At 40.2% G+C, this 12,868-nt stretch overlaps 1 protein-coding gene across 1 annotated transcript in view; it reads left to right on the top strand.

Moving 5' to 3' along the window:
• The window catches only part of SLC66A3 (solute carrier family 66 member 3), a 23,528-nt gene extending 11,210 nt beyond the window's left edge, over positions 1-12,318 (top strand). Inside the window, exons 5-7 of the mRNA XM_004373056.2 lie at positions 6,647-6,767; positions 9,373-9,414; positions 11,198-12,318. Coding sequence (XP_004373113.1) covers positions 6,647-6,767; positions 9,373-9,414; positions 11,198-11,289 — 255 coding nt within the window. The 3' untranslated portion in view covers positions 11,290-12,318. The remainder of the gene's footprint in view (positions 1-6,646; positions 6,768-9,372; positions 9,415-11,197) is intronic.
• Positions 12,319-12,868: the final 550 nt, after the last annotated feature.

Below are 12,868 nucleotides of genomic sequence, written 5' to 3'. Positions count from 1 at the left end.
TTTTTTTTTTTTTTTTTTTTTTTTGGTCTTAGTTTTCTACTGCTGCTGTAGCACAAATACCACAAGTCAAAGGCTTTAAAGAACCGACATTTATTTTCTCACAGTTCTGGAGGCAGAAATATCCAAATCAGGGTCACAACCATGTCGACTGCTTCCCAGGCATTCCTTGATTCCTCCTGGGTGTCCCTTGATTCCTTGGCAATCCTCACTTGGCATCTGCCGTCCGCTATTTGTGCTTGCATCTGTGTCTCATCTGCTCTTTTTATAACTCAGAGTGATTAGACTTAGGACACATCCTACACAGGCATTGCCTCATTAACGTTACAAAGAAAACCCTATTCCATATTGGATTCCATCCACAGGTATAGGTGTTAGGATTCCAACACATATTTTGGGGGAGCACGATTCCATCCATAACTAGTGCCCACCATGTGCCAGCACTGTTCCAGGTGCTGGGGACCCAGCTGGAAACAAAATCCTCCCCTCATGGAGTTTGCATTCTGTTAGGGGGACAGAAAAGAAACAAACTGCTCTTGTCAAGGATGGCAATGACTTTCATTCCTGTTGCTAAATCCAGCCGTCCCTTCTTGTTCCTCATCTTACTTAACCTCTCGGTAGCATTTAACACCATAGATCAAGCCTTCCTCCTTAGAACACTTTCTTTACCTGGCTTCCAGCATACCTCCCTCCCCTGTTGTCCCTTCCACCTGATCTTTCCTGGTCATCTTTGCTGGTTCCTCGTCATCTCCCTGACTTCTTCAGCATTAAAGGGCTCCAGGGCTGCAGCACACACTGATTCCATAGCTACGCATGTATGATTAGTCAACATCTCAAATGTATATGCCCCAAACTCCTGCCCTGCCCCTCTCTTCCAGCAAGCCTGCTCCTCGTGCAGTTTTATCTGATTCTGTTACTGGCAACTCTATTCTTCCAGTCGCTAAGACCAGAGATATTGGAGTTTGGAATCACCCTTGACTTCTTTCTCTCACCTCCCACAGCCAGTCCCTCAGCAAGTTCTGTCAGAATATATGCAGACTCTGAGCACTTCTCACCTCTTCTGTTTCTACCACCCTGGTACAAACCTGGATTATTGCAGTAGCCTCCTGACTGGCCTCCTGGCCTTCACCGTGGCCTCCCTTCAATCTGTACACAATCCAGCAGTTGGAGTAGGTGTTTCAGCTGATGTAGAGACTGTTACACGGCAGGGCTGGGCCCAGCTCCGGGTGGGGGGTACTGTACAGTGCTGCAGCTAATTTGTGAAGATCTCAAGGTAGCAGAGTGCCTGAGTGCCCCATCATGTGGATTCATTTGGAACAGCCAAAAATTCCCAGAGCTGAGCCACCACAACTTCCTGCTTTGAGTTTGCCAGTTCAAAGAAGCATGGTCTCCTCAGGTTTTAAAGCACAATAATTATTTCCGTCCATCTATCCATCCATGCATCCGTCCATCAATATCTGTATTTTATTCAGGGGTGGGATAGGTAATTTTTGTGGCCATAGCATTAACTTTTTCTTACTCTCAACTTCAAATTAGCTGCAGCCCATTACTTAGCCACTGAACTGTGAGGATTTATAATCCCAGTCTCTTAATGAAAATATTTGCAACTGCCTTATTTTATGGTTGCCTCTCCACTCTCATCTTCTGTTCTCTAAAGAGTGAAAAAAGTATGAGTGCCTGATGTAGCTCTGGCCTATGCCTATCAAAGCACTCACCACACTGTTTAGTCATGACCTGCTTTCTGCATATCCACTAGACCCTGAGCTCAGAGTGCAGGATGGTTCTTTCTTTTACACCATTGCATCCTGCATTTTGCACAACACCTGACACATTGTAGGACCTTAGTAAATATTTGTGGAATGTATAAAAAGATGAGTGTTACATGCCACTGTTATCCAGCATATTTCAGTGTGCATCTCCTGCTTTGTCTCTGAATGGCCCAGAGGAGGTGCTCAGCACATCATGGGGAAAGAGAAGGCCTGCCACTCCATTGCTAACCTATCTGTTTCTTCAGTGTCTTGCCCCTACAGGGTTTGCAGGGTTTTCAGTATCTTGCCCCTACAGGGTTTGCCCCCATGTGTCTGTTAGTTTGTTGTACTGTGGGGGCTTGCATGTTGCTGTGATGCTTGAAGCTATCCCACCGGTATTCAGAATACCAGCAGGGTCACCCATGGCAGACAGGTTTCAGCTGAGCTTCCAGACTAAGACAGACTACGAACAAGAATCCACCAATCTACTTCTGAAAAGAGTTAGCCAGTGAAAACTTTAAGAATAGCAGCAGAACGTTGTCTGATACAGTGCTGGAAGATGAGCCCCCAGGTTGGAAGGCACTCAAAAGACAACTGGGAAAGAGCTGCCTCCTCAAAGTAGAGTCGACCTTAATGATGTGGATGGAGTTAAGCTTTTGGGACCTTCAGTTGCTGATGTGGCACGACTCAAAATGAGAAGGAACAGCTGCAAACATCCACTAATAATCAGAACATGGAATGTACGAAGTATGAATTTAGGAAAATTGGAAATCATCAAAAATGAATTGGAACACATAAACATTGATATCCTAGGCATTAGTGAGCTGAAATGGACGTGTATTGGCCATTTTGAATTGGATACTCATATGGTCTACTATGTTAGGAATGACAACTTGAAGAGGAATGGCATTGCATTCATCGTCAAAAAGAACATTCCAAGATCTATCCTGAAGTACAATGCTGTCAGTGATAGGATAATATCAATACACCCACAAGGAAGACCAGTTAATACAACTGTTATTCAAATTTACGCGCCAACCACTAAGGCAAAAGATGAAGAAATTGAAGATTTTTACCAGCTTCTGCAGTCTGAAATTGATTGAACATGCAATCAGGATGCATTGATAATTACTGGTGAGTGGAATGCGAAAGTTGTAAACAAAGAAGAAGGATCAGTAGTTGGAAAATATGGCCTTGGTGATAGAAAGAATGCTGGAGATCGCATGATAGAATTTTGCAAGACCAACGACTTCTTCGTTGCAAATACTTTTTTTCACCAACATAAATGGCGACTATACACATGGACCTCGCCGGATGGAATACACAGGAATCAAATCGACTACATCTGTGGAAAGGGATGATGGAAAAGCTCAGTATCATCACTCAGAACTTAAGGCCAGGGGCTGACTATGGAACAGACCATCAATTGCTCATGTGCAAGTTCAAGCTGAAACTGAAGAAAATTAGAACAAGTCCCCGAGAGCCAAAGTACGACGTTGAGTATATCCCACCTGAATTTAGAGACCATCTCAAGAATGGGTTTGATGCGTTATAACACTAATGACCAAAGACCAGACGACTTGTGGAATGACATCAACGACATCATACATGAAGAAAGCAAGAGGTCATTATAAAAGAAAAGAAAGAAAAGACCAAAATGGATGTCAGAAGAGAGACTCTCAAACCTGCTCGTGAATGTTGAGTAGCTAAAGCAAAAGGAAGAAATGATGAAGTAAAAGAACTGAACGAAGATTTCAAAAGGCAGCTCAAGAAGTGCAAAGAGCTGGAGATAGAAAACCAAAAGGAAAGAACACACTCGGCATTTCTCAAACTGAAAGAACTGAAGAAAAAATTCAAGCCTCAAGCTGCAATAGTGAAGGATTCTATAGGGGAAAATATTAAATGACACAGGAAGTATCAAAAGAAGATGGAAGGAATACACGGAGTCATTATACCAAAAAGAACTGGTCAACGCTCAGCCATTTCAAGAGGTAGCATATGATCAGGAAACGAAGGTACTGAGGGAAGAAGTTCAAGCTGCACTGAAGGCATTGGTGAAAAACAAGGCTTCAGGAAGTGACGGAATATTGATTGAGATGTTTCAATAAACGGGTGCAGCACTGGAAGTGCTCACTCGTCTATGCCAAGAAATTTGGAAGACAGCTACCTGGCCAACTGACTGGAAGAGATCCATATTTATGCCTATTCCCAAGAAAGGTGATACAACAGATTGCGGAAAGTATCGAAAATATCATTAATACCACATGCAAATAAAATTTTGCTGAATATCATTCAAAAGTGGTTGCAGCAGTATATCAACAGGAAACTGCCAGAAATTCAAGCCAGATTCAGAAGAGGACGTGGAACCAGGGATATCATTGCTGATGTCAGACGGATCCTGGCTCAAAGCAGAGAATACCGGAAAGATGCTTACCTGTGTTTTATTGACTATACAAAGGCATTCGACTGTGTGGATCATAACAAATTATGGATACCATTCCAAAGAATGAGAATTCCAGAACACTTGATTGTGCTCATGAAGAACCTGTACATAGACCAAGAGGCAGTCGTTTGAACAGAACAAGGGGATACTGCTTGGTTTGAAATCAGGATGGGCTGTGTCAGGGTTGTATCCTTCCACCATACCTATTCAATCTGTATGCTGAGCAAATAATCCGAGAAGCTGGACTATATGAAGAAGAACGGGGCATCAGGATTGGAGGCAGACTCATTAACAACCTGCGATATGTGGATGACACCACCTTGGTTGCTGCAAGTGAAGAGGCCTTGAAGCACTTACTGATGAAGATCAAAGACCACAGCCTTCAGTATAGATTACACCTCAACATAAAGAAAACAAAACTCCTCACAACTGGACCAATAAGCAACATCATGGTAAATGGAGAAAAGATTGAAGTTGTCAAGGATTTCATTTTACTTGGATTCACAATCAACGCCCATGGAAGCAAGGGTCAGGAAATCAAGAGACGTTGCATTGGGAAAAACTGCTGCAAAAGACCTCTTTAAAGTGTTGAAAAGTAAAGGTATCACCTTGAAGACTTAAGGTGTGCCTGACCCAAGCCATGGTATTTTCAATTGCATCATATGCATGCGAAGCTGGACAATGAACAAAGAACACTGAAGAATTGACCCCCTTGAATTGTGATGTTGGCAACGAATATTGAATATACCAGGGAATGCCAGAAGAACAAACAAATCCGTCTTGGAAGAAGTACAACCAGAATGCTCCTTAGAAGCAAGGATGGCGAGACTATGTCTTACATACTTTGGACATGTTGTCAGGAGGGATCAGTCCCTGGAGAAGGACACCATGCTTGGAACAGTAGAGGGTCAGCAAAAAAGAGGAAGACCCTAAACGAGATGGATTGACACAGTGGCTGCAACAATGGGCTCAAGCATAACAACGATTGTGAGGATGGCGCAGGACCTGGCAGTGTTTCGTTCTGTAGTACATAGGGTTGCTATGAGTCGGAACCAACTCGACGGCACCTAACAACAAATAACAATAACAGGGTTTGCATATTCAAATGCTGATGATGGTAGGATATTAAAAGAGCTTCCCCGCTCCCTTAAAGTGGGGAAAATTTTCTCTTTTATGTAAATACCTCATCAGCTCCAATTTGTTATTTGCAGTTAGGGTCTGGGCTTTACATAGATAAAGTAAATTACATTGTCTCTCCCTTTCTATTTACAGTAGCAGTATTACTTCCTTTTCAAGAGGATTGGATTACATATAGATATTTTTATTTCCCTTCAAACTAAAGCAGTAACCCAAAGAATTACTTCCTAGGCAGCATAAGGTAGTGGTTTAGAACATGGATTCTGGCCCGAGACTGCCGGGGTCTATAACCCACCTACTAGCTGTACGATCTTTAGAAGGTTATGTAAGCAATCTGTGCCTTAGTTTCCTCATCTATAAAATGAGGGTAATAATAGTGACTACCTAATAGGATTATTATGAGAATTAAATGACTTACTATTTATAAAAAAGCTAGAACAGTTTCTAGTAAATAGTAAGAACGATGAAAAAAGGACAGAAGAAGAATTGATGCATTTGAATTGTAGTGTTGGCAAAGAATATTGACTATGCCATGGACTCTCAGAAGAAAAAATCAGTCTTAAAAGAAATACAACGGAATGCTCCTTAGAAGTAAGGATGGCCAGACTTTGTCTTGCTTACTTTGGTCACATCAGGAAAGACCAGTCGCTAGAAAAGGACATCATGTTTGGTAGAGGATCAGCGAAAATGAGGAAAACCTTCAGTGAGACAGATCGACAAAATAGCCTCAACAGTGGACTCAAACATATCAAAGATGGTGTAGGACTGTGCAAAGTTTCATTCTGTTATACAGAAGGCCACTTTGAGTCAGAGCTGACTCGAGGGCAATTAACAACAACATATACATGTTTGTTAAATAAAAACCTTTTTTCATTGGACATTAAGCATGCCACTTTTGAGACCCTCTGGGTCTTAGTTTCCCGGGCCACTGTGTTGTGCTACTGAGTTTATCATTCTGTGTTGCCGTTATCTGCTCGTCCATCCCCCTTCTGTAGACTAAATACTTTGAGACCAGGACAGTGTTTGCCTTCAACATGCCCCGATGCCTGGAACACAATGCTTGGAGCACAGGGCTTCCCTTTCATCATTAAAATGCTTCAGTGAACTTCGTGGTTGAATGACCCAAAATTTGGAATTAGTGGGTTATAAATAGATGTCTCACTATTGCATTCTGTTCACACCAAACTTAGGTTTCAATCAAGTACAAGTTGGTTATTACTTATCCTGAAAATATGGCTTCAAAAGTGCTTTCTGTACCTGATGTTCTTTTGCAGTTTTAACAAATGGACTCCTGACTTTCTCACTTTTTATCTGCAAACAGAATTTATGTACCTTCATTAGTGCGGCCAGTAAGTTTGCTCAGCTCCAGTATCTGTGGAAGACAAGGGACTCGGGAGCTGTGAGTGCCCTGACGTGGAGCCTCTCTTCTTACACCTGTGCAAGTAAGAGAAAGACTCAAATGCTGGGGAGTCCTTTGTCAGCATCAGCTGTCTGCCTGGAAGAGGTGTTAACTTGGGGTGTTAATTTGTCACGATCCCTTGAGCTTTGCTAATCACTACCGAGATACAGGGAGCCCTGGTGGTGCAGTGGTTAAGAGCTTGACTGCTAACCAAAAGGCTGGCAGTTCAAATCCACCTGCCACTCCTTGGAAACCCTATGGGGCAGTTCTACTCTGTCCTATAGGGTCGGTATGAGTCGGAATTGACTCAGTGGCAACAAGATTGAGATATAACATTACTAGATAAGAGTATTTACAAGGCTGATTTAATGCAGACTATTCGCCGTTTTCTTCAAGATTTGTATTCCAGTTGCCAAAAAAAAAAAAAGTGAAAGCACACGTCTCTCCAAAAATCTGCCCCGATGTTAACAATCCTCTCCTGTTCTTTGACAACTTCAAGAGGTTGCATATATTGAATCCACTCATTTGTTTTAAAATTTGGAATCTTTGTGATGTAACAGATTAAAAAGATCTGATTAAGAAAATCATACATTGGCTTTTGAGCATGGATAGATTTTGTAGCAGTGGAGTTTTTCAGGAGCTACTTTGGTCTCAACTTTAGAATTTCCACTGTTTATCTGGGTTCTTGCAAGAACCACCTAAGATATATATGTGTGATATATAGGTAGAGACATTTTAAAAGGCATAGCTATCACATTAGATTTACTAGTTTTAGGTATTTTAATTCTACTTCATCTGATTCTTCTACATCTTAAAGGACCAGTTTCTCCATCCAGGATTGCTGGCATGGATCTTTATGTCAAAAGTTATTAAAAATTTATTTAAATATCTTATCCTTGAGTTTTATTTTTGGCTTTAAAATATTGAAGTGCTATTGTGTAATACATGTATAGTTTTTAGAACAGCTAATTATATATATTATTTATTAGCCCTCTAATTTATCTTAAAGTACTTCCATCTTTAAATTTTGCTTACTAAGTTCTTTTAGGAAATCTTGGGAACTTGTAACTGCAGAGACCATGGATTACATTTATTTTGTATGGAGTTCTGTGCTTAACAAGTATTTAAATATTTATTGAATAGATGAAAAATGAACTGGAGACTATAATTTTATGGGGGAAAAAATGAACTGGTTTTAAACCCAGTGTTCCTTTTGACAGAGTAGGCTAGCAACTTCAGCATCAATTTAGAAATGAATAAAGGTGCATTTTTAGCAAAGTTACCCTAGTTCCCTTTAAGTTGGCTATTATATTCTAGTTCATCTTGGAGCCAGTTATTAACAGGTAACATTTACTAGAAGTCTTTTTGAGTTTGCAGAAGAACCCTTTAGTTGGCAGTCTTCTGAACTGGATGGTGTCTTCTCTCCATCTATTAAGATCCACTTACATTGTTGATTTAGTCAACAACTACTTACAGGTCTGTGTGCAAAGCCTTGAGTTAGCAAATTTGGCAACAAATATTTTTCTAAGACTTGGTTCCTGCCCTTCAGGAGCATACAGTTGAGTTGGAATATGAGACTAAAAAGCTACTATGTCAATGTATGCTAAATGTAAAACATGTTAAGCAGGGGGAGAACTTTTCATGGATTTTGGGTTAGGAAAGGTATACTGTGAGTTGTACATAGTGGTGTTCTCTGATTCCCATTTCAGGTCCCTCGTATGTGGTAAAAGTGACCATTTTCCTAAGTGTTTACTAAGTGAAGTGGTATAGGCAAATGTGTTAAATTAAGCAGTTCTAGTGAGACCCTTGTAGCACTGGTGGCGTAGTGGTTAAGAGCTCGGCTGCTAACCAAAAGGTCAGCAGTTCAAATCTACCAGCTGCTCCTTGGAAACCCTATGGGGCAGTTCTACTCTGTCCTGTAGGGTCACTATGAGTCGGAACCGATTCGACAGCACCTAACCACAAGTTAGACCCTTAGGAAAATCATACCCCTTTCCGGGTCTCAGTTTCCTTATCTATGAAATACCAAAAAAAAAAGAAACCCATTGCCACTGAGTCAATTCTGACTCATAGTGACCCTACAGGACAGAGTAGAACTGCCCCATAGAGTTTCCAAGGAGCACCTGGTGGGTTTGAACTGCTGACCTTTTGGTTAGGAGCCATAGGTCTTAACCACTACACCACCAGGGTTTCCATCTATGAAATAAGGGGGTAGAATTCAGTGATTTAAAAACATTGTTTTTAATTAGTAGGAGCCTTTTTAAAAAAGAAATCTTACCTAGAAGCTTAATGTATAAATGAGATTTTTTTAAAAGCTGCTTTCTGGGGGTGGAGAAGGGAGTTGTGGGCTGGCACATACAGGCAGTGGAAGGAAGTTCAGTCTAACCCTGCCTTCCTGGGTAGTACCTAAGCACCTTCTAGGCACAGACTCTGCTCTTATGAGCAGTTTCAAAACCACTGGACTAGGATACATGGCTAGATTTTCAATGTTTTATGAAATATAGTACTAAGTTTTCTGCATTACTAAAACCTTTCAAGAACAGTTAACAGTGATATATCTCTGTATTTAAAAGGGAAGGACATTAGCTAAACACCATTATTCCTGAGAAGCAAGTTGATATTAATTGATGAAAACTTTTCTCTTACAGCAAGAATAATAACAACTTTAATTACCACCAGTGATCTTACAAGTAAGCAAAATACATATTTTTATCCCTACTTCCTTTTTGAGTTTTATGCTGTTTGTAACTACTTCATTTGTACATTGTCTCAGGGTTTAATAGATCACCTCGGCTCTGCTGGATTATAAATTTAGAGGACAGCAGCAGTGTATTCCTAGTCTTCACCAGTCACCATCCATAATATTAAGCACCTGGTGATCAGCTCTAGGAAACCCTATGGGGCAGTTCTACTCCATCCTATAGGGTCACTGACGGTCCACAACAACTTCTTGTAGTACCTGGAAAAGAATACGAACAAGATAGTAATCTTTAAGGAGCTTCCATTCCTTCAGTGGAAATGGACAGTGAAGTAATCACACAATTAACTGCTGAAGCATAGTATACAGGCACTCCCCAGGTTATGAACAAGATCCTAAGTGTGTCTTTAAGTCGAATTTGTAGGTAAGTTGGAATAGGTGCATAGAGTTCTTATTTAGCCTTGCTTTAATGCAAGAAAAGGCTCGAGAACTTCAGTGATTTAAAAGCTGCATGTGCAGCAAGTGAAAGTGATTGTGATGAAGCATCAAGACCAGCTCAGTTGTTTCAAACTGAGGGCAAATTTACATAACATTAATGGGCAAGTACCAGTTGTCCCTAAGTCAGACAGAACCTAGGGACTTACTGTATTGTGAAGAGTTTTCAGTGAGTAGTACAGGATTAGCACCTAACAGGGGAACTGGACCTAGTTTGAGGGAGCTGGGAAGATTAATTTGAAGAGATCTTAAAGATGAGTGGACATTTAATCAGAGAAAAGGGTGGAGAAGAGATTGCTTACATGGATCAGCAGCCTGTGTGAAGGCCACGAGGATACATGCCTCAGGACCCTGAGAGCACCAGCGGGGCTGGAGTGCGGAGTGCCCGGGGAGTGATGGGGAATGAGTGTGTGAGAGTAGGAGGGCAGGCTGGCAGTGGCCAAACCGCCCAGAGTCTAGATTGCCCACAAGCAGTGGGAAGCCTCTGAAGGCTTTTTAAAGCACGGGAATGACACGTCATTTGATTTCATTCTCTTGTTCTGTTGTTTTTAAAGGGGTGCTGTGATGGAGGAGAAAATACTTTAGCTTATTCAAAGTGTCTATGTGGAGCCCTGGTGGCGCAGTGGTTAAGAGCTTGGCTGCTAACCAAAAGGTCAGCAGTTCAAATCCACCAGCTGCTCTCTGGAAACCCTATGGGGCAGTTCTACTCTGTCCTACATGGTCACTATGAGTAGGAATCGACTTGATGGAGACGGGTTTGGTTTTTGACTTATGTGCCAGGAACTTATTTCTAATCTTCATAGACTAGGTGCTACCATCTATTTTAATCATTTTCCAAAGATTTATATATGTTTGATTTGGGAGTTGAGAACTCAGCCTAAATCAGGCCAAGTGGCCAAAGGTAGCTGTCTTGATAAGATCATTTCCCCAGAACTATCTGGAGCCAAAGTTTAAAAGTTCTCATAATCCATACGTATTTTATTTTGGGGGGTGAAGAACTTAGGCTTCTTTTTAGAGCAGGAGGTAGTTTTGTTCTGTAATGTGAAAACAAGGAGCCCTGGTGGCACAGTGTTAAAGCGATGGACTGCTAACTGAAAGGCTGGCGGTTCAAAACCACCAGTGTCTCTCCATGGGAGAAAGATGTGGCAATCTGCTTCTGCAGAGATTTACAGTCTTGGAAACCCTACGGGGTCACTATGAATTGGAATCGACGGCAGTGGTAATGTGAAAACAGCATTTTTCTTAATACTTATTTTTTCTTTCTTTTTGGCTGATTTCAGTTCTTATACGTTTTATGATCATGCTGGCTTTCAATATATGGGTAACAGCTACAGTACTTCGTTTCCGGAAGACCACTGTAAAGGCTGAATGACGGATACATATTCCTACACACAAAGTGGATTTCAAATAGCTGAACCAAAGGAAAAACAGCTCATTGCTAAATTAAAGTCTTTAATTTAGTCAACCATTTCAGAAACTTTAAAGCTGAAGGTGTTTTAGACTTGAGCGAGCCACTGAAACACTGGTTTAAAAATGCCGAATTCTCTCTCCCCTCCCCTCAAGTCATTAGGTTGTGGTAGGGCTCAGAGATCTGCAGTTTTGAGAAGGCTGATGACTGACAGAAATAGTCTAAGAAGCTCATTTTGAGACCACTTTGACTGTCACCCTGAAGACATGATTAAGTTCTCTCCAAAGAGCTAACTACATCAATTTCTCAGCTCTCAAAATCTTTTAAGAATAATTCCTCTCCAACACAAATGAATACAAATGGAGGGGGATTATGCTCAGATTCAGAAGTAGAACTGTAAATTACTAAGGTTCATTTTCTGGGACTAAAGTTTAATTGTAACAGATATAACAGGATGGTCTTATCATGTCAGAATATAGTAAGCTCCTTAGGCTACAGCAAGGATATCAAAGGAAGCATAAATGTAATTTGACTTGAGTTTGCACACCAAGATAGCCTTTAACTTCACACTGTGCCTTTAAGTAATTACCTTAAAAAGGTACTATTAACTGCAATCTATATTTATGTGGCAATCCCAACAAACATTCTGATTCAACCACAGTGCTGCCATTTTTAAAACAGCCACATGTACACAATTATCGCTATTGGAATTTGGTACAAAATACAGCTGACCTGGATCAGGTTTTATCTTTGAAAATATATGCAGTAAAGGGTATTGCTAGGTTCTGCTCAATTCTTATGAATTTTATGCTCATTACAGTATTTTATTCTAAACATGTTAAGATTTTTGTACATCATATTTTCCTCTAAAATTCTAGAAACCCTAACATTTAAAAATGTATTTCCCCCTTATAACTGAATGTCATTATTCTTTTATATGTAATAAGTAAATGTCTAGTGTCCTATGTAAAATAAACTTTATCTTGAACTCTGCTGAGTCTTTACACTGTCAGTCATTTTAATGTGATTTAAGTATAACATACAGTTTTTGAATTTAAACTGTGGCTAATCCTTTTAAAACTACTGCTTGGGACCAATAGGAAGAAAAATATGGTATCTAAAAATAAATTATTGATTCCGCAGTTGACAACTAAATCATAGTTGTCATTTGTGAAAAATCCAAGTAAGTTAATCTTTTCTTATGCAGTTATGATCTGTCCATAAGTATAAATACGAATTATGTGACTATTTTTATTCCAACAAATATTTTTATATATACTTTTTGTTGTTAGTACTTTATCACTGCTTAAAGCAACTTCTTTAAGGATATACTATTTTAGGTGAAGAGTTCTCCATTTTTCCCTTTTGGGAGGGAAGGGAACAAACATTTGAATTATTCTAGGTATTTTATACACATCATATTTAATCTTGCAATCATCCTATAAAGTAAACATAATCTCCATTTTACAGATTAAAAAAAAAGTTTCAGAGTTAATAACTTGCCCAAGATGACAGCTAATAAGTGGCCTAGGAAAAAACAACC

Source organism: Trichechus manatus, unplaced genomic scaffold (genome assembly GCF_000243295.1).
Source record: "Trichechus manatus latirostris isolate Lorelei unplaced genomic scaffold, TriManLat1.0 scaffold00023, whole genome shotgun sequence".
Classification (NCBI taxonomy): domain Eukaryota; kingdom Metazoa; phylum Chordata; class Mammalia; order Sirenia; family Trichechidae; genus Trichechus; species Trichechus manatus.
Note: the sequence above shows the minus strand (reverse complement) of the source record. Positions and strands in the feature narration are given on the sequence as shown.